General features: G+C 37.6%; 1 protein-coding gene across 3 annotated transcripts; it reads right to left on the bottom strand.

Annotated features, from left to right (window-relative positions):
* FAM204A (family with sequence similarity 204 member A) lies at positions 1-27,237 on the bottom strand. 3 transcript variants are annotated; one of them, XM_037904090.2, is made up of 8 exons: positions 27,168-27,237; positions 24,772-25,040; positions 23,664-23,754; positions 22,996-23,032; positions 22,278-22,377; positions 18,993-19,082; positions 3,291-3,397; positions 1-2,947 (listed from the first exon to the last, which is right to left on the bottom strand). In XM_037904090.2, the coding sequence occupies exons 2-8, from the start codon at positions 25,030-25,032 to the stop codon at positions 2,896-2,898; spliced, it is 738 nt and encodes a 245-aa protein (XP_037760018.1). In that variant the 5' UTR covers positions 25,033-25,040; positions 27,168-27,237; the 3' UTR covers positions 1-2,895. The 3 variants fall into 3 exon arrangements, with proteins under 3 accessions (XP_037760018.1, XP_043406947.1, XP_037760019.1); XM_043551012.1 differs by having other exon boundaries at positions 27,181-27,218; XM_037904091.2 differs by having other exon boundaries at positions 27,036-27,168.
* Between the last annotated feature and the right edge of the window lie 325 nt (positions 27,238-27,562).

Raw genomic sequence — 27,562 nt, 5'->3', positions numbered from 1 at the left:
TGTGATGCACATATATCAACCATTTATTAACTAGATCAGTTACTATTAAGTGGACGTTTACACCATTTCTTTTTCAGTTATTAAAACAGAGGTAATTTTATTAAAGTACCAAAAATTGTAACATATTAATCTGTTTTCAGGGCACAGAATAATTAGCATCATTTGGCTTTTTCAGTGTATAGCACATAAAAAGGCCATCTTTTTCCTAACATTTATTTACCATCCGTTTAAAAAAATAAACAAGCTGTCAAGGTTTCTTCCCCTCTGAACTCTAGGGTACAGACGTGGGGACCTGCATGAAAAAACCCCTAAGCTTATTTTTACCAGCTTAGGTTAAAACTTACCCAAGGTACAAACTATTTTACCTTTTGTCCCTGGACTTTATTGCTGCCACCACCAAGCATCTAACAAAATATAACCGGGAAAGAGCCCGAAACGTCTTTCCCCACAAAATCCCCCCAAGCCCTACACCCCTTTTCCTGGGGAAGGCTTGATAAAAATCCTCACCAATTTGCATAGGTGAACACAGACCCAAACCCTTGGATCTTAAGAACAAGGAAAAAGCAATCAGGTTCTTAAAGGAAGAATTTTAATAGAAGAAAAAGTAAAAGAATCACCTCTGTAAAATCAGGATGGTAAATACCTTACAGGGTAATCAGATTCAAAACATAGAGAATCCCTCTAGGCAAAACTTTAAGTTACAAAAAGACACAAAAACCGGAATATACATTCCATTCAGCACAACTTATTTTATCAGCCATTTAAACAAAACAGAATCTAATGCATATCTAACTAGATTGCTTTCCCCCGCTCCAGCTTTGAAAGTATCTTGTCTCCTCATTGGTCATTTTGGTCAGGTGCCAGCGAGGTTATCTTTAGCTTCTTAACCCTTTACAGGTGAAAGGGTTTTTCCTCTGGCCAGGAGGGATTTAAAGGTGGTTAGCCTTCCCATTATATTTATGACACAAGCTATACACAGTAAAAATAATTTCACTTGAATTTTTAGATAGGAATTTTTATAGAATTCTGGTACATTTGAAATTCTTCATATAGTATTTTTCTAGGTTTGCCAAGGAACCACTAAGGCATTTTCCCATTTTCATAAGCCATAATGTCTTAAATATAATGTTATTCCATGTGGGAAAAATACAGATACATACACAAACTATACATTATGTATTTGTAAATTTAATGCATATATAAAATAAATAATATGAGGACTACATACCACTTGCTTCCTTTCCCCATGCCAATGGCTCTTCCAAAAAAAGGTACAGGTATTTAAAATACAGTTTGAATTTTATGATGTTCTGTTTCAGAATCCTGTTTACCCACTGGTTTACAGTCTTGGCAGTTGTCTTTAACTCTGTCATCATAACTAATTACAGCTAACTCTATGATTACAATATTGCAAACTCTCATCTTTATGAAAAGTACAATGTTCTGCTAGGGGAAAAAAAGAAGAAAAAAAAAAGATATATTCCACATCCCGAGGGCTACCAACAAACGCCCTATTCCTTAGGTCTTACAATTGGTGCCGTAAACCTTCAAAGTACTACTCTTTGGCAAGTTGTTTTAGCCTGAAGTGCTTAAATAGTAAATCACCATTATGTTAATACCAAACCTTTGGCCTGAAACATATTAATCTTGTTTAACAACAACTGACGTTTACATTCCCAATTCATTTCAGGCATTTTGGTGACTAAACATATAGGCAAAAACTTCAGGGAAAAAAGTTATTGCTAATCTTGAATGTGTCCTTACTTTTCACTGTGAATGATTTTAGAAAAACATTATTAACAGTGCTTGTTACTTACAACATAAGCATTCAAAGCATAATTCTTTTATAAAACATCTGGCACCGAATACGGTTTGCATTTGATATTCAAGTGTAAGTTGATCAACTCCACAACATAACAGATTTTAGATATTTTCAAAATTCATATTTCTACATTTTGTCCCATTGACAAGATAGGGATTTTAAAACTTGAACACATGTGAAGTAAGTGGGGAAGGATAAACTGGAAGGGTCTTCAAGATGCTGGTTCCAGGACATGGGGCATACTAGATCCACCCAATGAATCTAAGCATTGCGCTTCATGGACTCTCAGACTAAAATTTTCTGTTGCGATTTATCTAGCCACATAAATAAATAATACAAAGATAAGATTCTTTTAGTAGTATAGAGAATAGCTTAATTTAAAATTATTTTCATACTTAATACTACTAAATAAAAGGAGCATTGGGTTACGTCACAAAAGTCAATATTCTGGTATTCTTCAGGCATTTCATGATATACCTTGAACTCAACCAACTGATCTCTTGTGTCCAAATGATTCAAAGAGCAGCCTCAAAACAATACTGTGATAAGATCTGTACTACTTAGTAGATCAGATGTATAATTGATAAGATACTGATTTTTTTTAAACGAAGAACCTGTCCCTTTACCCACACCCATGTGTCACTGACATGAATATTTTATCGTTATAAAAGCCGTGGCCACCTAACAGAACCTTACTGCACTGAAAATTTGGGTCCAGATTTATGGGAATCTTGACCAGGCTCCACAATTCTTCAGAACTGAGATGTGTTATACAGAATTTTGTCCATCTGGAGAATGAGTGGAATGTTAAGTTTCTGTGTGCATTAAAAATAATCAAATATCTATTCCCACTACAATTTTAACAGGAATTTGAAACAAGATATAGAAATCTAAGAGCATTACGGGAAATAAGTAAACAAACAGTTTTTGCTTAGTTTTTTTAAACTACTATTAACCTTGCTTAGTTGTTCAAGATTTAGTTATGCAAGCATAAAAGAGGCAGCACATACTGCATTAAACCCACAATAATTATATTTTAAACAGCTTTACTTTCAGATGAGATCAAGACAGAACTACATGTATCCCATGTTGCTTTTTGTTTCCCATCTTTTCTTTGCTTCAAATCTGAAATGAAGCACAAAAACATGTTAGGTTCCACTACAGTGATATTTGGGAGTTTTCAAGAGAAGACATTTAACTTCAGTGAAAAAAAAAAATCAGAATTTGGTTTTTAGTAACCTACTAATTACAAAAAGGCAATATAAACATTAGAATAAGTTATCAGTTGTGGTACCAACTATATATTTAGTGTGATTCACTATTCAGGAAAAAAAAATCAAGTCAAACTAAACAAACAAGGATCAGCACAAGTCTATTTGAAGTAAGGAAACATTTAACTGAGATTCTATTGAATCCATTTAAAGCCAACAAAACCACAAATACTGAATATTGTACTCAAATGACGCACCCCCAGGCAAGCTTCTTTTTCTTTCGAGCTTCTTGGGAAGCCTCCGTATCTTGCTTGGCTTTTACAAAGTTGCGACAAGCAACAGCTTTAGCAATTTTCACGCCGAGCTAAGAAGGGGTGAGAAGGAACAGAAAGAAAAGTCAACAGAAGCAAATGGTTTACATCAAACATGAGGCCTACCAATGAGTTATTTAGTTTGATACTCTTTCCCATGGGCTAACATGAGTTACGATATCTTTTGAAAAATCAGATGGACCGATGTACGCATAGGACTGAACCGGACCAGATTTTCTATGGGAGAGACAGATGATCCATTTTACCCTGTGTGCTTTGGACCAAAAAGACAGCTAGAACTGAAGGAGCAATGATTCTGATCTGTTCCCACCTCCACACCTCATCAGCCAGAAAGATGGCAGTGTTAAGAATGATGGGCAAGAACAGTAGAGGTCCTCAAGGCTCTGAGTAATCCCACCCATCCAACGGATGGTATACCTGTACATTCAAAAAATTAACATTTCTTCACATACAGTACCTTTCATATATGGAATTTAAAGCACTTTAGAACTGGTGCAGGCTGGATTTTAATTGGCTAATCTCAATAACATGAGACAAGTGCAAGAGGAAAGATCTTATGTGTTGGGCATTAGTAGAGCATCAGCTACCCTCTTTGGTCTAGTTTTTTGTCTAATACATCATGTTAAAGAATGAAAATTATTTATATAATCACATGAACTAAGATGACAAGAAAGTTTTACATGTGTAAAGTTTGTAGCCAACCAACCTATACAGTTTTTTTTAAGTAATAAAAACTTGGCATGTCAGCCATTGCTTTGAGTGTTTCAGTATTCAGTAAAAAGAAAAGGAGTACTTGTGGCACCTTAGAGACTAACCAATTTATTTGAGCATGAGCTTTCGTGAGCTACAGCTCACTTGCATCGGATGCAAGTGAGCTGTAGCTCACGAAAGCTCATGCTCAAATAAATTGGTTAGTCTCTAAGGTGCCACAAGTACTCCTTTTCTTTTTGCGAATACAGACTAACACGGCTGTTACTCTGAAATCAGTATTCAGTGTATATTTCAAACTAAGGGCCAAATTCAGTAGTGATGGAAGTACCAGAAACATGTTAGATATATAAGTTGATCAGGAGAGAATAACTGACAACACTGTAATATGCACAAGTTTGGTATCCTACTATAAATGTGTCCAATTTCCAGTGACTCAATGGGAATTATTTCCACTAATCCTAGGGATGAATTTGGCTCAAGTGGTGTTTAAGATGGTGCAGGTGAAAGAGAAAGAAAGGAGCTGCTTTATTTTACAACTTGAGCTGGTCACAGAATGACAACTGCATTTCATGATAATTTGAGGTTTCAAAATGTGTTGTTTTTTTTTTACTCACTGGAACAAAATCTTTTGAACATTTTGCAAAATGGAACTGTGTTGAATCATCGGCTTCTGGATCAAGAAAATCAGGTATTTGGTTCATGTGTCTCCCTCTCTTGCCTACTGTGAACCTCAGAAGCCTCATTGTTTAACTTGATAAACAGCACTTTTTGATGAAAAAATGTTTTGAAAATGTTCTAACCAACTCTACTTTCATCTTGTTAGTTGCTTTCGTGACATACTCTGAGTCAGTAAAGACAAAAGAAAATTTCTTTCCGTGAACATATTGTGTTGTGCAGATCACGATTTTCAGAACGCATAGTATTATAGAAATCAACTTCAGAAACAGTTAGAGTGTGTAATTTGATCTTCAATAGATTTATCAGAACCAAACAATGTATTCCCATAACCCCTCAAGCTGATCTTCTCAGATAAGTAGTGTCAGGCCTTACCAATATCAAGTAGAAGACCTCCAGGGAAAACCCAGCATGCTGCAGGAAGTAGTAGTGATATGTTTCAGTAATCCCCTTTTTAGAACATTACTGAACCAGTGCTCCAGCTTGGCTCTAACTCTTGACCATGTGTGGAGATTAAAAACTTCCATAGAACTTTTTACAGGAAGGGAGGTAGTGAGGATATTACCAGCGTCCTGGCCAAAATATTAATTTAGAAAATTGTATCTGCCTACAGATCCAATTGTTGAAGTGTTCTTCACTTCCATCCTAAACTATCTAGAGCTACTACACACTGTTAAATGGTTGCCATGTTCTACTGAGAAGTTGACTGAAATAATGTATTTAGAGATCATTTGCAATAGGTTAAAATGATCTTCATATTATCAGACTCTAGATTATCATTGTTTAGGTAATAAACATGCATGTTATTCAAATAAGCTTTTCACAGGATGTAAATTGGATGCCATTTTATTTATGTATTTACAAACTTTTTCACCCAAGGGAAATTGAACTGATACCATGATATATGTCAGAGAAAAGACCAGATGGAATAATGCCACACAACAATTTTGAAATTGCCAATTTCAAAGATTTCCATTACTGAACATTACTAACTTTCTGCTCATTTTAATTGAATTTTGTGATATCTGTGCATGATGTTAAATACTGCCAGCAAAAATATAATGTCTTGAAAGAATTTCTTCTCAAAATTACTCCTATTCTTCCTGACAACCAGAAAACTCATTTGGCCAAGACTGGTAGAACACGTTAGAACAAGTTGCTGCTTCTTGCAGCAATAACTCACTCAAGGCGCTATTCAAAGCCTGAAGTCAATGATCATCTTTCCAGTTGAAGACTGCCTTACGCAACCCAGACTGCAAACAAAAGAATCCAAAAAAATACCAAGGTGCAAGGCCGAGGTAACAGAACAAGGGTCTCAGACTACTGAAAACATGACTGGAAATTGCATTCGTCATGGCAACACATATAGAGATCAGGTGAAAGAGAAAGAAAGGAGCTGCTTTATTTTACAACTTCAGCTGGTCAAAGAATGACAACTGCATTTCATGATAATTTGAGGTTTCAAAATTTGTCCCTATGCAGGTAGGGCTGCAATTTACTTCTGTGAAAATTGTACTTCTTAAGGCCATGGATCAAACCCCCAGAATGCAGCATTTTTAATGTAATCTGAAAAGGAAGGCTGACTGTGGCATACTGATCTTGTTTCACCAGTGAAATACTGGTATCTGTATGTTATAAAGACTTCATACAAAACACTAACAGCTAAGCAGCTGGTGAGTTGAATCTATTGCCTATTACTCAAGACATGTTTCTTTTATTTTTATCTTGTTTCCCACTCTCGCACCCACCCCGTTTCTCTGTTTCAATCACCCACCTGTTGTGTCTTCTCCTTAACCTAAATGGTGAGCTCTTTGAGGCAGGGACAGCCTGGTTATTTGTTTGTACAATGGGGTTCTTGATAATTGACTGAAGCCCTAGGCATTTCTATTATGGTTTTCAAGGTCAGGCTTGACAAAGCCCTGGCTGGGATGATTTAGTTGGGGATCGGTCCTGCTCTGAGCAGGGGGTTGGACTAGATGACCTCCTGAGGTCCCTTCCAACCCTGATATTCTATGATTCTACAAATAATAAATAGCTAAAATGTGAGCATTGATTATTACATTAATTCCTTAAAAAGGCTAAAGCTAAACATTTCTCTAATCTATCTTTTGTACCTTTTATGGGTCACAAATATGTCCTTAAGGAGTCCTCCTGATGCACCAAATCAATCATTTGATCAGCCAATATTTCTAAGTTTTACATCATTAGCCAAATAATGATGTTTTGATTATTAACAAAAATTAACATAATCCAGTAATTCCATAGACTGACATCTGAACTATAAAAACTGAAGTTAGTCACAAAGCATATCACATGAAAACTAACTAAAGCAGACCGTCCTGCCTGAGCTCCTGGCCCAGGAGGCTGTCTGCTGTCCCCCCTCCCCGACAGCCATGCTGCCATGTGGCACAACGCTCTGGGCGGCGGGGCTGCAGAGCCCGGCCTGACCCAGTGCTCTGTGCTGCGCGGCACAGCTGCCTGTCCTGGTGCAGCCGCGCTGCCAGCCACCGGTGCTCCAGGCAGCGCAGTAAGGGAGCAGGGAGCGGGGTGTGTGTGTTTTGGATAGAGGGCAGGGGAGTTCAGGGGGTGATCAGGGGCGTGGATAGGGGTCGGGGAGTTCAGAACGCGCGCGGAACGGGGGTTGAATAGGGGCAGAGGTCCTGGGAGGGTGGCAGTCAGGAAGGAGAGGAGGGGTTGGATGGGGCAGCGGGAAGCGGTCAGGGGACAGGGAGCAGAGGGGGTGGATGGGGCAGGGGTCCCGGAGGGGGCTGAATGGAGTGTGTGTGGGGGAATTGGGGGCAGTTAGGGGCAACGGGTCCAGGGGCGGTCAGGGAGAAAGGGTGGTTGGATGGGGCAGAGGTCCCGGGGGGCAGTCAGAAAGGGGGGGGGTGGTTGGATGGGGGCAGCGGGGGGCAGTTAGGGGCGGGGGGTCCGGGGACTGAGAGCAGGGGGTGGCGGATGGAGCAGGGGTCCCTGGGGGGTCGGGTGGGAGTGGGGGCCCGGCCATTCCTGGCTGTTTGGGGAGGCACAGCCTCCCCTAACTGGCCCTCCATACAATTTCAGAAACCCAATGTGGCCCTCAGGCCAAAAAGTTTGCCCGCTCCTGAACTAAAGTATAACATTCTGTTACTGACATACAGCCTTTTAATATTTAAGTGTATTTACAAGCATTATATTTTTTGCTATAAAAATTAAATTCCTTAAAATCCCAGCAACATTTAGAAATAATCCAGATTTAACGAATTACAAATTCCTGAAGTTACAGTAAAACTTAAAGGAATACAGTAGATTTTAATGCACTAAATGAGTATTTATGTGACAAAGCACAATAATTTTATTAACTTAATCAATAGAGCAATCAGAGGCCTAAGTGGACAATGAATTCACAGCATTCATATGTCATTTTTTGATTGAATTTTACATCCTGGTACAATGAATTAACTAATAGTTATTCCTTAAGTATATATTTGAAATATATTCTCGCAGGCCTATTTAACATCAGTATACACACAATCTTACATAACTGATGTCTATAAATGTACCGAAAAATATTTTAGTCTGTTTCTGTGAAGGCGGAATGAATACTTCCATCTTTGAAAGTATGGAAATAAAATGGGATAATAAGATCCTCTGTAGTATATGTGGAAAGAAGGGGAAATAAATGTTCTGCAGTATTAATGCTATCACTTTAGGGCTACATAAAACCTAGTCTGCAAAAAACAAATATGTTGTGTTTAAACATACACAAACATTCTATTCCAACTAAGCATCTTCTGCACCCATCCACACCCAGACATACATCTTCACTTCCCCTTCCAGAAGAAATCCTTAAAAGCTTGGTCAATGGATTTTACATTTAAAGGGGCGGGGGAGGGAGCACATTTCGGGTCATCAGATAACTCAACAAAATACAGTGTTGTAAGAAGTAAGAAAACATGAATAAAAATATATACAACAATTTCTTGTGTAGCCAAAGTATCAGCATTTTCCATATAGAACATCCAATATTTTGCTGCATTTTAATTAAGGTGTCTAAACATTATCACAAAGAACTGCAAATTGGTCAGAGCACGCAGTAAGGAAAATTAAGCTCTAAAGGCTTTTTATCACCATATTTCAGGAACCAAGGGTGTAAAATGTTCTAATTTGGGATATATTAAAAGCCATAAAAGGTCTTTCAAAAAGATTAATGGTACTTTGCTTGGATTTAAGATAAGGGCTTTAGCTGGTTGGAAAAGCAGGGCCCTGGCTAGACCCTTGAGGCATTCATCTTTACAGCCACTTGGAAGATTTGTAAAAGCGTCTGCATAACCTCAAGCAAACGCACTGCGACATTTTTTTTAAATTCCTTTCAATTTTACAGGTTTAAAGTGTGTAAATCATGTTGGGTAGTAAAGCAGCTATAATGGCTCATCCTTGTAACACAGTATAGGTTTTTTTGAGACAAACTTTTTAATCAACTCAGTTTCCATGAGGCAAAATCTTTCCATATTAAAGTTCACCGTTAATCATTTCAGATATCTTACTCTATCAGCTTAATGCAGCATACATGCAAACTTCTTTCCATCATTTTTCATAACATTTTACTCATCTGAAATTGTTACCTTCTAACAAATTTCTAAAGGTTTCAGAGTAGCAGCCGTGTTAGTCTGTATTCGCAAAAAGAACAGGAGAACTTGTGGCACCTTAGAGACTAACAAATTTATTTGAGCATAAGCTTTCGTGAGCTACAGCTTTCCCTCTTTTTGAATAATTTCAAGGCACTTATTTAAAAATACCAATTATCATACTTTAACTTTGTATGGAATAACAGGTTTCTATGAAAAATATTGATGCCATTCTCTTTTGTTCTTTAATTAAATGAAAACAGATGTTTTCTGAAGTAAAGCGGAACCATTACTGGAGTACTTAAAGTGTTAAGGTCTTTAATTTTTATATCAGTTTGGTCTACAATTCCTGATTGTCTTTACTCAAGCTCAACATTAATGTCAAGCAAGTTACCTAGGAGACGAAAGAGATCAAAGAGACAAAAAACCCTCAAATGTCTGATTAATCAAGCCTGCAAACAGCTTATTTCTTTTAGCCTGCATGCAAGTATGAAAATGAGATTCTGGGAGCCGTACATTGTGCAGATTTGTTCATTCTTATCAGAACAAAGCCAGCGGCAGCTTATTTCATGGATCATTGGCACTGTCATCAGTGCTACACAGAACGGGTGACAGCTCCTCATTTTGAGGCTTGAACAAAATTAGCAAAAAGTCGGCACAAATTAGCCTCTCATCTTTTTAGTAATATGACATTATTCATTTACTTTTTACTCAATTTTTAATTTTTTTCCTTGTCAGCTATCCCTTTCTAGTGTTTCTTGCACAGCATCATAAAACACTTTTAAAACAAGCAAAGAAATGGCTGAAGTTGAAATCATATGTAAAGTTCAGGCGGCAAGACAGAAAACATTTTTATTGAGTTGCAACAGACATTTACTGTAATTTACAGAAAACTTTCCAGAAAATCTTGAGATATTTAATTTGGAATATTATTCAGCAGAGACCTTGCATTAAATGAGAAGTCATGTTTAAAATACAAACTCTCTATGATACGAGTAATGAGATAGCAGATTCAAGAACTGCTCCAGAAATGTCATATTTAGGTGTGATCTACAAAATGCTAAACCCACAGAGGCTTTTACAAAACATCTTTATTCAAACAGGTCCTGAAGCATCCTATGGTCATACCAGAGAAGCCAAACAGCCTTTTAATACAGTATTACAGTTTCTCATCAAATATGAATCTAGTTATTTCAGGCTTTGCCTTTAGCAATGATTTTCTCCTTTTATGTTATGGAATGTTATCCATTGCTGACGTATATAAAATATATAAAGCAAACAAGAATATTGAGTGGATTTTGCAGTGAAAATTGTCTCCTTTCAAGGATGTGCTCAACTTTCACTGTAAAATAGTTTGTAATATCTTTGTTGTTTTTTTATGCTGGATATTAAAACTTCAAATTATATTTCAATGACACTAATGTAGCAAGGACAGAAAAATGTTCTAATATTTAAGCTCTCTTCTAGATTTAAACATTTATATGCAAGTAACTTCTTCCATTCATGAGAAAACAGCATTAAAAATTAACTATAAGCTGTTAGATGCTTTACACAGTCCCCTTATAAGAAAGGCAGTTAGAAAAAAAAACTGTAGTACTGTTTTCAGCAATTTCTTTATCTCTGTTCTTCTAAGTAAGAAAGCTTATTAACAAGCTTTGAACTTAAAATCACATTTACAATAATGTGCCATCAACAGTTTTATAAGCTAATTAGAAAAAAAAGATTAATTAATGACTGGCTGCTAATAAAATGGCAATCATGAAGAAAGAAACCAAGGGTGCTAAGCTTCAACTACCACCAATTAAGAGCTAATTACAAACAAATTATATATGTGTTTTGCTGTGGGCTTTAATTTACTAAAATGGTTTTAATTAAAAGAGAAAACATGCTGATTAATTGAACTGCAGAAAAAATCTACACTATAAACTCAGCTTTGTCTGTCTCTTTAATTAGACTTGTAACATCTGAAATCTTTTTTTAAGGTTTGTTAAAGAAAAGATATACATAATTAGAGGAGCATAAGAATGTAATTCTAGGTGATAACCCTGTCATATAGCAAAGGTTAAAGGAAAACAATCTTAATGAAGAAAGATATTTGGAAGCACCTCCACTAAACGTTCGGGGGGGGGGGGGGAACCTATCACCAAGACAAAATAAAATCTACTCTTCCTTTTTCCAGTCTTTTAATATAAATGAAGCCTAAGTTAACTGCTGTGCAATTATAGTCGTTAAATTTGTTGCAACCACTTTGGGTATCTACACATATTATAGTAAATTTTGAATAGGGTAGATAAATTTAGAAATACAACTCCATTCATAGTAGTGGTAGTAGAGTAGCCATTTCCCCATGCAATTAATTTACCCTGTGTATATCTAACAGAGGGGACGTTTGTATGACTTGGCAACCACAAGCTATATACTATTTCTTTAAAAATAGGGTCAAATTTTAAAATACAGAGATAGTTTTAGGAACCTAGCTCATATGGTCCCCAATCTAAATTATCCAGCTAGAATTTGCTTCCAAATGAGGACAATTTCATCAACAATTATTAGCAAGTGGTCAAAAAATGATGTAACAGCATCAGAGTCGATAGAAAGCTCAACAGAGTAGCTCTGTTGGGAGATGAGAATGGTATCCCAATGACTGGTTAATTAATTTGATTATAAAGCATATATTTCATTTAAGCTTTATTACAATAATGCAGAGTTTACTTGTAAATTAGAGCTTTTGAAAATTCTCACCAAAATGCCAGAAACCTCTAAGCTAAACACATAGGAATAGTGCTGTCAAAACAGGTTATTTAAAGACTGACAACTGCTTCAGTAATGTAGTACTCTAAATTACATAATATTTTTAAGGTTTCTTTTGACAGGTAAATCTAATGTGGTCAAGATAATTTTATTGTGTTCAAGTTACTGCCCTCAGGCTAACGCACTCTTAGACAATGTGGCACCTATGCAGCAATAATAGCTACACAATAATCACAAGTGAAATGAAAAGTTTGAATTTTAGCCAGAATAATTCTCAGGACTATTAGAGCCATACAGAAATCTGCATTCTGTTTCCAGAGACAGAACAAAACATTCGAGCATGACAGCATTAAAGAAAAATACGGTTCACTCGAAGAACAATGTAAAGTATTTTCAGGGTGAAGTATTGAAAAGATCTCTTTTCAGGTCACGCAAAATCAATTTTAGAACAAGTTTACAAAGAATTAAATAGCCACAGCCTTACATTTATATTCACATCTCAAAATATATAAGCATGTAAAGGAAATGTGAACATCTTTAACAGATTATGTAGTTTACACTGATGTGATATTACTAAGTAATTTGAGTCATAACTCTTACATAGAATGTACATTTACTGTTATGCAGAGTCAATATAGTGTTCTAAGTTCTCAATATTAACTTATTTAAAGGAGTGCCTAAAAAGTCCAACAAGTACAGTAAGTGAACCATTCACACTGCAATTTAAGGTAATAGCCTATGTTACAATGAAGTCTACTTCATTAAAAAAATGTCTATTGATTAGAAGGATTCTCAGTCATATTAGGTATGTGTTCAAAGCTTGCTACCAAAGCAAGCATGGTTAGCATATTGGATATACCACCACCAAACAACATGGTTTACGAAATCCAGGGCATCTCACTACAAACACTGCAAAGCTGACCATGCTAACTTCATTCTTTCAACAATATCCATTCTAAAAAAGATTCAAGGCTCCTTGGATAACTCCTATATAAATATTCAATACTTTTCTTGATAACTCTCAGGTTAAACAAGTTATCATTAAATACACGATGTTGCAACCATGGCCTTAGGTACTCATTTCTACATTCAAGCAGCAGAGCTTTAAAACATGGAGCACTTTGCTAATGCTTAGGGTCTTAGATTAGGATATGATAAAGATAGCACTTGGATTGCAATAAAATACACTTTAACTGTGAATATTTATACTGTGCAAATTGTAAGAAAATTAAAACAATCCATTCTTAACATAGTAATTAAAGTAAATTTCTTGGAAGATGCATGCTTTGAAATGTTTTCCAGTACTATATAGAGTGTTTAAAAACCCTAGATAAACTTTGTGTTCTTTTTTAGATTTAGAAGTATATAACCCACACAGATGAGGTTGAGCCTCTGCAGTAGTATATTCTATGAAGTATACTCTCTCAGAATGAAATTAATTCAGTAGTGGAGAACTTGCCCAAGAAGCACTGAACCACTAAAGCGCCATGGTGATCAAAATAATCAGAAAGAGGACTTGCTGAATGCAGGGCCCATGGATTCTACACTTACAGATATCCACTAGCCCCCAAACTCTCAAAGTATGTGCAAAGGAACTGCCATCACTATTCCAGCCTATAAAGTGGTAAAATGACCATAAAGTTAGTGTGTTCATTACTCCAAACCATACAGAGATTCTACAGTTTCTTTGTAGAAATCTTTGTGCTGGGATTGGGGTGAATTTCACCAGCCACATATACGCTACATTTCTGTTAATAATGAATTTCATCTAGCTGCATCAAGGGAGGTTATACATGTAGTCCACAATCTTACAATCAGATCCATGCATAGTCACTTGTGAGTGAACATCAGTGGGTCTGTCTGTGAGGAGATGCATGTGTTTCTGTGCACACTAACTGCAGAATTGGAGTTAATGTGTTCACTTCCATACTTCCTCCCCACACACTTTAAAAAAATAGTTTATATTATTTTTAATCAAAAAGAGTTAGACATACCATTTTTACTTTCTCTTGCTTATTTTCCTAGCACACGCACTAGCGTACCAAATTCCAAGCTCAGAACACCTTACCTTAACATGATTCACTCTACAATTGCCACAATACACATGCTAATTTTGATGTAGAAAAATCTTGTCATGCACACTGTAGAACTACAAAAAGTTTACTAAAATAAAATTTTTGATATTTTAAACAATTCTACATTTTAGCACTGAAAATTAGAATGTATAAGGTCCATGCTTGGAAAAGATCTGAATCTGTTTTGACTTACAGTAACAGAGAGACCCTGGAGAATTTTTGCCCCATGATGAAAGCAATCAGATTGTATTTGTTCCACATTCATTCAATTGCTAGCCCACAACAATCCAGTAACCAGGCTTAAGAGCACAAAGAAAATTGTGTGCACAGTGCTATGAAAAATCTCTCTTGAAACAGCAATCCATTCCTTGACAGGTGTATTTTCATCAAAGAAATATAGACAATATACAGCTTCCAAACTTACTCCTTATACTACAACATGACAATGTGTGCCCCCAAATACCCTGAAACAAGTGTTACATGGCAAAAAAAAACAAAAAAAAAACCACCTTTGGGTTTCAGGGATGTGAATTTCAGTGATCTACCCAGCCAGTCTCCAGATTATGCACATTCTGTAAGTCATCACTCGGATTCTAAGGGAATCAGGTTTCACAAAAATCATCCCTCACTGTGTCATAATGATAGCACATCGACAGCATGATTTTGGCATTCCCTAGCTTTTTTATGGCATGTTTTCATTGCCTATTCCCAGACATCTCTTTATTTTTGGCTTCATTTTTCTAAAAACTGATGCTACCCTATCAGTTTCACAGGCTTATAAATGTTATACATCAAAAATTAGTTTCACTTATTAAAGCAGGAAACAGCTTTAAGAACTCTGGGATCTGTGCCTCAAAGCAAAGGCTTTATCAGCAGGTTCCAGTCACTGCTTCTTGAGAAAGAAAATGGTGGTGATTAAAAATCTGTACACCTGATTTCCAAAAGAACACCCACCCACTGAATACACATTCCACAGGGCTGCAAGGGGGCTGTACCCCAAATAGAATCAGCTTATTTTTGATATCCTCATACAACTCTGCTCAGGAATAATAATTCAGAGAAATAAAATGTAAAATAATGCAGTTTGTATATAAGAAACAGCAACTCAACTTGTTTTTTTGCCCACCTTCATGGGTGCCATACCGTACACAGTCAATATCTTTCTCCGTGTTTGGCTCAAACCATTTCCTGATGCTTACAACTTTTGGAGGTGAAAAGAAAAGTAACATTAACAGCTTAACTTGTGTAGACTGAAAAAATTGGGTAGTTTTTTAGAATTAATTCACTTTCTACAAAAAAAAAGTAGCATTTCAAAAAAAAAATTCTTGTTTTTGTAAGTTCAGAATGGAATGGGAGAAGATCACATGGATGTTTGCATCAATATTTAAAAATGTGAAAGTAATTTTGTTTTATTAGTCTGTACCTGGTCTATAAGACAATAATGTTCTGACTCAGCTGCTCCCATAACTGCACCCTTTGTTTGGCTCTTTAGGCAATCAGTTACTTACATGAATGATTTCACCAGAACAAAAGATAGGCCTTCCCCCGGCTCCCACAATTATGGAGACCCACCTTAACCTATGCAGACTCTTCTTTTAAGTCACAAAAGAAGAACCAATCTTGCAATGAGTTTTGCATGGGCAATTCCCTGTACCTGTGTAAAGTCCCACTGAAGTTACTGGGAAACTGCCCACACGAAATGCATTGGAAAATCAGGGCCATGGTCATTTGCGTTTTCCTTCTCTCACAATGTATTATTTTTTCAGACTAACCACCTTAACCAAAATGGAATGAAGGTTGTGAACACTAACATTGTTTCAAACGTATTCTTATTTTTCGAACCTGCTAATACTTCAAAATCAAGAATCTGGAGTTAAGGTTCCACAAATAATATATAACAATAGCACCTGTAATATGCTAGGTGTTGTACAATACCATGTCTACCCAATTCAGAGAATGATCATCTTCTTTCTTGTCATTTCTCAATTTGGGGTCAGCGACTTTCATAGCCTTCTTCCAAAACTCAACATTGTATGCCAGGCTTTTATACAGATTGGTCCTCTCTGAGGTCCACGGATATCTGGCTCATGAATCTTTGGTCTCTTCCTTGGTCATCTTCCATCCACAATCACTGCAAGAGCCATCCTACTGATATAACTCTCAAGTCGCCACTTGATATGCCCATACCAACATAGCCTAGCCTCTCTCAACTTGGGTTCAATTACACCAACCTGCATTAGGCCCCTTACAACATCATTTCATTTCCTATCATGGAATGTCCTACCATTTGACCACCTCAACATCTTCATTTCTGTGGTGGAGAGCATATTGATTTTCTTTGTTGTGGTTGGCCAAGTCTCTACTCCATACATTAAGATGGGCCCAATTCCAGTTTTACACATTCATCTTTTAACTTTATTGGCATCTTTTCGTCACACAGAACTGGGGTCGGCTCTTACCATTTGCAAGAAGCAGCTTTAGTATGATGCTGGGCATCACTCAGCAGGGCATCATCATCAGCAACATTGACCCTAGGTATTTAAATTCTTTCATACTTCTTAGCTCTCTGCCTTTATGAAGTATCCTCCTCCTTCAGTTAACATAGCGTTGGTCTTGCCAGCATTCACTCTAAATCCACCCTGCTCAAAAGTACATTACCACTGTTCAAAACTGGCGTGCAGAGCCTCACAATCTTCCACACATGTCACTAAGGCATCAGCGAACAGCATGTTCCAAGATAGCTGCCTTCATATATTCTCACTTATCATATCCATGACAACCACAAACAAAAATGGGTTCAACTGACACTGATCCTAATGCTAGCCAATATTTACTGGAAATTTTCCACTGCACCCCATTTAGTTTTGACTCAGTAGTCACTCCATATTCTGGCCTCACATAGCTCCAAACTTCTTCCAGTCATCATTTCTACGTTCAAATTTGCAAATCTCAGATTACATACTGACTTCTTTAACTTTAGTGGCCCTTGCCCCGTTACAACAGTTATTCAATTCAGATAATAGTATATCATAAATGGTACAAAAACTTGTAACTTTTCATATTAATTTATATTTTAAGTCAAAAAATTTGCCCAGAAATCTCAGCATGTTTTATTGATTGTTGTACTCTAATTTAGAGTAGATGAGGAAATGGTGAATTACAGGTCTGTTCTTGGGAGGAGATATATTAGGAGTGTTTTTATACTGTACTTGAAAGGAGAGGTGAGATGTTGGCATATTTCATTCTGAGCAGGTGGGTGACCTCAAAAAGGGAGATATATGGCCAATAGCAAACATTCTTGGGTTTGTAATTATACTACGTGAAGTGACGGTTTTCCAGTCACTAGTGGAAATGTAGATAGTGTATGGTAGTTACGTACAAAGTACTCTCAGTGGCTGAGTAAGGCAGTATCCAGCGAATATGCAGAGGACAGGTACTGAGGCAGAGTAAGAATTTAACTAAGTTATTTATGGGACCTTAAGTACAAATTTCCTAGCCTCCAAAACTCTGCTTTTTAATGAGTAACTAGAATGATATACTGTACCATGTTAAATTTAACTGATTAGCAATTGCAGCTTTAATTCTATTTTTAAAAAAGTTTGGCTGGAAATTTTAAAATATTTTAAAAACATTTATGTGAAAATCTGAAGTAGATTGTGGCGTTTTCCTTCTCCATTTTTAAACTTTCAAAAACCCTTTGAATTCTAGTAACTTAGCCAACAGACCTGAAATTTCCAACCCGTGTGTGTGAATGGGAAGATAAACAGGAGGTAGGAGATATGTTCTAACAGGAAAATGGAAAACCTTCTAATAATAAATAGGAGGAAACACACAAACCATTTCCTCTATTTAGAGCCACATTTGACTGTTCTCCCTTCCTTGGCTTCTGAGCTGTTCTCCAATATTTTCTTTCTTCACATTTTCACCACCCTCCCTCTGCCTTCATGGAAGCTGGAGCCCAGCTGCCTATGCTGGACTCCAGTGATGCACTGCTGATGCCATACACACATTTATTTGTGTGGTTTCTAATTCTAAATCCAAATTCACAAAGGCATCTAACAGGTTAACTACCCGAATTGAAAAGTTATGTCAGCATTTTACAAACCTTTTGAAGGATCAACGTTTCATAAGTTAATTCTACAAATAGCCACCCACTTGCCACAATTACTCAGACACACTAGCTACCACTGCAGATAATGTAATAAAAGATGTGAAGTTTCTGGACCAACCTAATTTTGAGATATGTTCTTAAAAACAGAAATAATTAAAATTATTCCAAAACCAAAAAACCCCTTTTCATTACATAACTATATCTCTGAGCTCTCTCATCCAGTTTGCTCGAGGATAAATTTTGTTGAGGTGGGAAAGAGAGGCAAAGTCTGAGGTACAGAATATTAATAAGAAAGCTACTTTCCATCTGAAATTTCTTGAGAAACTGATGTGGAAGAAGGTTCAAATTTTAGGATTATTACAGAAAGTTATTTATAGTCATAACTATGAAGTTACTAATGTGGCTCCACAATAACTTGTTTGTCTGAGATCAATTCTTTTGGGGGTTATGTGTTCAGGTCTTCTTGTGATAGATATTACTCGAGCCATTGAAAATACAGATATAATTGTCCAAACAGTCCTAAAGTTACACATGTGGCTATAATAGGTCGTGGCTGAAAGAAGCCTATATAAGCAGCAGCAAAAGGAAAAGATGCCAGGAACAATCTTTAACAGTATTTGGTTAAATTATAATGATTTATGACTAGATACACAAAGTTAAGAGTTTTAAGAGGTAGTATTTAACTAGGTCAACTTACCTCACGAGTGGCTAATCTATTACTCAGTTCCTCAGCTCTCTCAACATCCCCTTCAGTCAAAGACTTGTCTATGCTGACTTCAAGACCAGACTGGAAAAAAAAAAATGGCAAACATCTTCAGGCCAAAATGAATGATGAAATAGGATTTATAGAGAGAACTCCTCATGTACATTTTAAACATCTGTTTAACAGAATTATATTTATTTCACACATCTGTAATTTCCATGTAAAACAAATCACATTTGTCTAAGCGTTGTAATGGATAGTATCATTAAGTAGTCACTGAAAGGCTGACTGAGCACAAATCATTGTATTAGCCCACCTTATGTGTAGGGTAAATACTGTAGTTAAAAAAAAATATTACATGGACTAGCTTAGACCTGTCACAAGAAAGTTTCATCTCAAGATATGGTTTGGCTTATCTATTCCATCCCTGGAGCTTTCCTAAATAAAATGTGAAGTGTATATGTCAGGTAACATGAAGAATGGCAATCATCACTGTATCTTTGCCGTTCTTAGATCTTATCTTTATCTCAAAACTGAATTCTGGCACCATGCCACTTTGCTGTACTACTAAATCCAAGTCTTCAAATAATCATGGTATGAAAGGGGAAAAAAAAAGTTTTACATTTTTAAAATTTCTGAATACAAGAAAAAAAGTGTCCTAATAACAGAGGCAAATTCTAACTTGTCTAAAGTTAATGTCTTCAAATTAAGGATGACTAATGAAAGTTTTATAAAAATACATATGTGCTCTTTAAAAAATTGTAGGTTTGTATTTGCTGAAGATTCCAATTGTAATATTTCTGAGGGAATATATGAGTGGAACTGAGGTTGTGCCAGAGTGGGAATTTTCTGTAATATTTTGTATGACTAGTGTGTGTGCCTCAGTTTCCCCTATATGCTGTATTGTTAACTAGGTGGCAGGAGAAGGTTGCTTATTCTATGCAGAGACCCAGAGATACAGGTGTGACTGACACCTAGCTGTCTAGGGCAAGGTCCGCTGGTATATGGGGAGTCCAAGATGACAATGGCCACTCCAGTTGCCAGGACATTTGGTACCTAGCAACTAACAACCATGGACTGCCCACCCCTCTACAGAACGCCAGCCATGTTTGCCAAAGGAACAAGAAAAAAGGACTGAGGAGTGGCCGGGGCAGGGACAAGGGGGGGGGGGGGCGGGCGTTGTTAAGAGTTGGTTGCTGGAAGCTTGAGACTCTCTTGAACAGGGGCAAAAGAGGGGTCACAGGGCTCTGGGCTGACCATGATGGACCATGCTGTAACTTTTCATTCTCTGTGCTGACCAAGGACTTTCTATGCTGTGTTCCAGACATCTAATAAACCTTACTGGTTTTGAAACACTGGCTGAGAGTCACTGCAGATGCCGAAGGTGTGGATGCATTGCTCCCTTTAGGTGTACAAGTTTCTCTGCGGTTTCCAGCTCAGGCGGACACACTGAAGGGAGCTCACCGCATGAATTAAGGGTGCTGAAGGCTCTGAGGTTCAGTCTAAGGAGGCAGTAAAGCTAAATGACTTACACTAATAAAGAACTGAATCCCTAAAGGGATGGAGAGGGGAGAACCTGGCCCACTGAAAGGGGTCCTCCCAAGGACGGTTCCAGAGCATCAGATCTGTGGATCCGTGACAGATATCCACAAGCAGATTTTGTTCAAAAATTTCACCAAAAACCCCTTTTTTTAAATCAAAAAGGAGACTTCCATTTCTTGACTGGATTTAAATATTGTTAAAGTACAATATGTCACAGCTGGTCAACTAACCTACTTTGTTTTAAAGATGTAATGGTAAATGAAAATATAACATCTGCTACTACTGAGAAATACTGTTAAGAGGATTTTTCTTTTCATTTTCATACATCGAAAATGTCAGTCAGAGAAGAACAAAAATTTAATAAAATAATAATTCAAAGTTGTGATGGCAGTCAATTCTGTTTGATGCCTTATGAAATTAATAGATATAATTAACAGTTTGCCAGCACTAACAAAAGCAATTCATCTAATCATCTCGGCTGGAGAGATTCCACATTTTACTGGCCGAGGCTCCTCCATTACCCAGGTCTAACCTGAGGAATTCAGTGCAAGCCTGTGGTTTCAGTTAGGGAGAATTATGAGCAGATGTTTGCCTAGAATTAGGACTCAGAAAACAGTGGTCAAAGTTACTTTCCTTGGGATATGTAACCTAGAAAATGTGATGTGGTTTCATAAAAATTTCTTGAATGTTGGCTAGAAACATCACTGACCAAATAATGCCATAAAGCAGTGGTTCTCAACCAGGGGTACATGTAGAGGGGTATATGCAGGTCTTCAACTCATCTAGATATTTGCCTAGTTTTACAACAGGCTACATAAAAATACAAAAGTGTCACAGCATGCTATTACTGAAAAATTACTTTCTTTATACGGTAAAAATGAGAATTATAAAATAAATCAACTGGAATATAAATATTGTGCTTTTTCAGTGTACAGTGCTTTTTCAGTGTACAGTATATACAGAAGTATAAAGTAATTGAGTATATGAAATTTTAGTTTGTACTGACTTCGTTAGTGCTTTTTAGGTCGGATTTTGTAGGCAAGAAGTTTTTAAGTGAGGTGAAACTTGGGAGTACGCAAGACAAATCAGTCTCCTGAGGGGTACAACAGTCTGGAAAGATTGAGAGCCACTGCTATAAAGAACATAATTTACAAAGATAAATGAGCTTTGAAAATGAGACTACTGATGATAATCAATAATAATTAGTGCCAGAAATTGCTAAGAGAATTATTGGCCATGTTAATACATTTTAATAACATAAATGTCTTAATAATCCAAAAGACTACTTCAAATGAAGTATCACTTTTAGATAACTAACCCCTATACCTCCAAGACAATTCCACTGTTTTCAGTTAAAAGTATCAGCTGAAGTATTTTAAAATTAAAAGAAATTCACCCTAGCCAAATCAGATGTGTACTTCTCCCTATGCATACCACAGAGAGAAGGAAAAAAAAAAAAAGAGAGAGAGAGAAATGGAAGGCAATACCCAGGGATATTGTAGCAACAGAAAGTGTAGCAATTCTTCAATATAATATCTATACATTGCATGTGATATCTAACTAGTAGATCATATTACAAGTGTTACATAGAATTCTCTCTCTAATAGAAGTATATGATTATTTACTCACCTTCAACCAACTTTCTGGCTTATTTTTATTTCAGTTATAGCTGGATTTTAGTTTTGTCATAATATATCATTGTCATCGTACTTCTAAGAAACTATGAATAGCAATCACCTTTTGGGCAGCCCTGTTGCTCACAAGAGATTCAAACCTATCATTAATTCCGAAGTATTGCGTGAGTTCCTTCCATTGATCTTCATTTGAAGATTGCTGACTGAAAAACAGACAAACACAACTTTGTACTAAGCACACTCAGAATAAATTAAACTGATTATTCAATTAAAATATGAATAGCAGTTAACATTATCAGCTATGTATTTTTAAACTCTCCATTGTTTGTAATAACCTTTTATATGCCAGAAGAAAAAAAAAAGAATGTTTTGTTCTCCCATTTGGAAAAAGTTACCCCCTACTCAACTTTCTAATGGCCAACAAAATTAACAGTTCCTTTTGTTTACTTCACAATATCTGTACTTGAATCGAGTAAGGCCCCAATCCTGCAGTTACATGCGAAGTTAACTACACATACAGGTAGTGCAATTGAGGGCAAGCCGACATAGCTATGGGTTAAGGAATAATAAGTTAGGTCCCTCCTCTCCTATTTTAATTTCGACCCAAGTCAATATTTGCTAAATCAAGAAATTTCCCCATCAAATAATTTTAGGAGTCAAATACAGCTGTTGACTGCCCGAGACTCTGACTGACTTGGAAACTGCTTACAGATATCCAAAGATAGTATGTGGCCCTAAGGTTAGTCAAATTTTGTACTCATTCTTTCTGACAATGTCCATTTACAAACACACTTCACATAATTATATTGATTTTTTTATACCTTTCAATCACTTCTTTTTTGCTCTTTTTCAGTTTTTCTGAAAAGAAAAAATAAAGAAAGCAAATATATTTTAAAGACATTCACAAACTTCTGGTACAAATCATTAAAAGAGACTAGTTCAAGATTAATGTGTATGGTATTATTGAGTAATCTTTAAGGCCTGAGGTGCCAAGAGATCCTCCCACACAGAGCTCCAATAGGTCAATGGAACCCCATTTAGGCAGACCCCGTTAGCAGGATTGGTCCCATAGTGCTTACTTTTTAAAATGTTTTTAAAGCGATAGGATTATGCTCAGTAGTAAGGGTTTTCATAATAAGAACTTTATATAGTATCTGTAATAGAGAATTGTATTTAGAAAGCTAAAGCAAGAGTGAGTCATTGGATTACTAAAATATATTTTAGCTAACTGGTAATCCTGATAAATCAACATTAATTGAAGAACGTTTACAAGTTGAATTTCCTTGCAAGTAGCACAAATATAAATCTATACTGTTTCCATAACATAGTCACACAACAAAAGTCTCTGGTTCACAGGCACAGAACGCTGGCATCAATGGTGCTCTCCAGCCCGGTCTTTCACTGTATTTCTTGAAAAAATATAGTTTTTCCAACCCACTTTAGTAAATCAAAATGCATTTGGTATTAATTCTATAATTAAATGAAATACCTTTTCTGTAACGTTTTCTCTTTTTCCCCCTGTTTCCCTGATTTGTTTGGACTTTCATTTCACAGTTTTTCTTCTGAAGCTCCTGAAATTTCTACAGGAGAAGGAAAAAGCAAACTCCGAATTTTTTTAAGTCAAAAAGTGTACTGAAAACATTACCCAAAATTCTAATTCTTACTATACGAAGGTTCTTATATAGTGCAAGTTCAATTCTACTGGTAATAAGTTGCAAAAGTTACACACAACAGACTCTGATCTTCATACCACATAATATTATCTCTGATTTTCTGCCCCTACCCCTTCTTTTAGTCCCCATGATTCTTCAGAACTGCATCCCAATCTTCATTATAAGGTACGCAACTAACGTGAAGCACATTAAGGGCGCAACATTGAGCATGTTCATAAAGTTCTCTGAGGTCAATTTAGATGATGGGTGAATGTTCAAGGAAGACTGGAAGTAGACCTCTTACATAACTGGCTATCTAGGCTATGGAGAAAGATGAGAGACTACTTTTTTGCAATCCTTATTCAGAATTAGAGGCCCACTGTGAAATATCAGTGTAGACTGGTCAACTCATAAGTATGAATTCTCCAATTTTTTCTTTCCCCATATGAAACATGTACAGATCAAAGAAAATGAATACGGTCTTGTAACCCAACTTGATACTGAATGGCAGGGTTTACAGGAAACTGAAGGACACATTTTTTGTTGACTACATCTTAAATATTCAATTGATTGGATAATATGCTAAATTACAAATCTTTAACCATTCAGAAGCCATTGCAAAGAAGTTCAGGTGCTCAGGCCCTGAAGTGAACAGAAAACTTCATAAGAAGGAGTGGTTGTGCTATATTATTTTTCTCCCCTGGGCTTTACCAGTCTTGAAAGAAAGCAAAAGTAAAATTTACATTAAAAAAAAATCCCTCTTAGCAGCTTGTTAGGTTAACATTGGTTCCAATGGGTCATGGCAGACTACATTTTATTCAAATTGCTTTATTTTATCCTACACATCGTATGCCCCTTCACTTAAATAAAGATTAGCCATACAACATTGAACATGTATGTTAAAATTTTGTACTGGTAATTTGCAGACAAACTAATAATACCCACATTCCATATTTTTAAAGAAACTCCAGAAGGGCATTCTTGATATTCGTTTTCTCCATCTGCCACTGCTATAGGAATGGATTTACTTCCAGTGATACTCTCAGGTCTATTTGTCTGAAAATCAGAAACCTGAACTCCTTTGACATCCTCATCTACTTTATCTTCTGCGGAGCAAGATATAGGACCATCCGCTGGGTCTCCATCATCAGAACTCAAGTCAACATCACTGTCATTCACACCAGGAGGCAACAGCCCACTCCACATCTTCCAGTCTAAAAAACAGAGCAAAACAGCAAAAAATCTTTGTGAAGACACACACTTCATATGAATTTACCCAGATTCTATTTTCTCTGTGGATGCAGAGAATTAGAAATAATGAAATACAGCATTACAAATATTTTAAATGCTCTTGACAAGAGGAAAAAGCAAAAAATAATCTTACTTCCATTAGATGTTTTAAGTGGTTTAGACAAGCTTATCAGAATTAATGCAGAACGTCTTAACACTTGTAGAGAGGGCAGTTTACACAATGGTCCTTTTGCTCTCCTATAATTTTAAAACTCAGTTTTTAATATAAAGTATAGAAAAATTGTAACTCAAGATTTTTTTTAAATGCAGTAAGTCATACTGCCTGAATCTAGAGAACAATTATCAAAGGGTTGTGAAAGTGCACGAATGAGTATTTTAAAAAAACACTTGGAAGACACACGTTAGGGGCTAGATGCTTTTGAAGTGTGTACAGTCAGATTTGTGTGTACCCTGGAACTGTAAGTCAAGTGTCTCCAAAAGTGCTTGTTTGGTTTTGCACACACCCTTTCGAAAATTTGGTCCTAAGTGTTTTACTGAATCATGCAACACAAAAACATAAGTCACGAGTGGTACAAGACCAGATTCTATTTTGCTGCACAATTGTAAAACTTGACTATAATAGAGTTATTTTAGATTTACACTAGTATAACTTAGAGCAAAATCTGCATCAGACAATTTCAAATTTATCTTAAAACTAATTAAGTGACTTCCTCCCAACGGAGAGACTTGGTCTGAAAAAAAAATAAATAAAAGTAAAGGGGGGGAAAAAATTGTGCCTCACCATGACAGATAGGAGAAAGAAAGAAGTCACTGTTTTAGCCACCTGCTATATGATCAGAAATGGACAATTCTGACAAATGTCCACAAGGGATCAAAACCCAAAGGCAGCAAGTGCACAGGCAATCCTAGGCAGATGTTACCTACTTCTAAAATACCTTGGGTGTGGTTGACGTATTTGCTTTTAAACACAGTTTGGCAACGTTTGTACAGCTTATGTCAGCATTGAATCGGACTGAAAATATAACATTGTGCTGTTTTCTTTTGAATCTAACAATGGTTTGTAAACCATTTTACAAAGCCAAACCCGACTTAAATAGATATTTATAGGTACAAGTTAACATGATTCCCAGCAGGAGAGTGGGGTGGGAGGAGGTATTGTTTCATGGTCTCTGTGTATATAATGTCTTCTGCAGTTTCCACAGTATGCATCCGATGAAGTGAGCGGTAGCTCACGAAAGCTTATGCTCAAATAAATTGGTTAGTCTCTAAGGTGCCACAAGTACTCCTTTTCTTTTTGCGAATACAGACTAACACGGCTGCTACTCTGAAACCAATGATTCCCCTAGAGTCTCTCAATGAAGAGTAGGATAAGCTTATTATTCTCAGCCTCACTACTTTCCATCTCCTCCTCCAACTGCTACCTGGGACAGCACCACCCAGGCCCCACTCTCAAAAGTTGTTTGGATTTGATTTACAGTCCAAATCAGGCTCACTTTGGAGGAGGTAAGTAGGAAAAGAGGGAAGACAGAGGCCTCCTTTTTTCTGGATTCATTTCAGGCAGGTTCCCCCTCCAGAAGCGAAAGAGGGCTCATGCTAGGTGGGGTTTTGGGAGAAGTGTACAGAACCTCTTGACATTTACCACGTGTCCCAGTACTTTGAGATGCAACCATGAACCTCACATCCAGGACCCGCATGAAACCCGAGCCCTGCCCTCCCCTAACCTCCTACCTAACCCGCTGTGCCCACCCAAAGACAAAGTCACCTCCACCCTTCTCCTGTCCCTTCCCCCTCCACCGCCCATTATCCCTCCTCCCCGCACTTCTTAAAACCTCCACCCTGCCGGAGAGCAAAAACACCCCCTGCCCCTCCCCCCAAAGATCAGCCCAGCCCCCTCTGACGGCTCCCGCCGCGCCGCCCCTCACCCAGCGGCCCCCACCCCAGCTGCCACCGCGCTGCACCTCCTGACTCCCTCCTCCGCCAGGTGCCGCCCGTGTGCAATGAACGGACGCTCCCTCCCGCCGCGAACCACCCCCCCGCGCCGGCTCCCTGCGGCCCCTCAGGCCCCGGCAGCCAGCGCGGGAGCCACTCACCGGCCGTGTTTACCTAGCCGCCATCTTGACGCTTCATTAACATCGTTCCCTGCTATTGGGCACTTTTCCCCCAGCCAATCAGCGGCCGCTTTGCTGCTGGCCTGCCCCCTCCTCCCGCCGCTCGCCGCGGTCTCCATGCCAACCGGCGGGGGCCTGGTTTGGGCTGAGCTGCAGAGCGAGCCGCGAGAGGCCGGCCCCGTCGGTGGGGAGGGGGAGGGGAGAGATTCCACTCTCGTGGGGACGGACGAGGGAACAGTCCCCTGTTGGAGGAGCAGGGTGGTGTGTGAGAGACCCCCACAGGGGAAGGGGAGACGGGCTTCGGGCCGGGGGGGGGGGGGGGGTGTCTGCACCATTGCCAGGAAGGGTTGGGGCTGAGACACGCCTTTATTGGGGGG

The sequence above is a fragment of the Chelonia mydas genome, chromosome 7 (genome assembly GCF_015237465.2).
Source record: "Chelonia mydas isolate rCheMyd1 chromosome 7, rCheMyd1.pri.v2, whole genome shotgun sequence".
NCBI lineage: Eukaryota > Metazoa > Chordata > Testudines > Cheloniidae > Chelonia > Chelonia mydas.
Note: the sequence above shows the minus strand (reverse complement) of the source record. Positions and strands in the feature narration are given on the sequence as shown.

Coding starts and splice junctions, on each gene's coding strand:
- FAM204A (XM_037904090.2), bottom strand. CDS start 25,032: ATGTGGAGTGGGCTGTTGCCTCCTGGTGTGAATGACAGTGATGTTGAC. Junction 23,033..23,663: donor GAGAAAACGTTACAGAAAAG/GTATTTCATTTA, acceptor TTTTCTTTTCAG/AAAAACTGAAAAAGAGCAAA. Junction 3,398..18,992: donor ATAGATTAGCCACTCGTGAG/GTAAGTTGACCT, acceptor ACCCCTTCTTAG/CTCGGCGTGAAAATTGCTAA.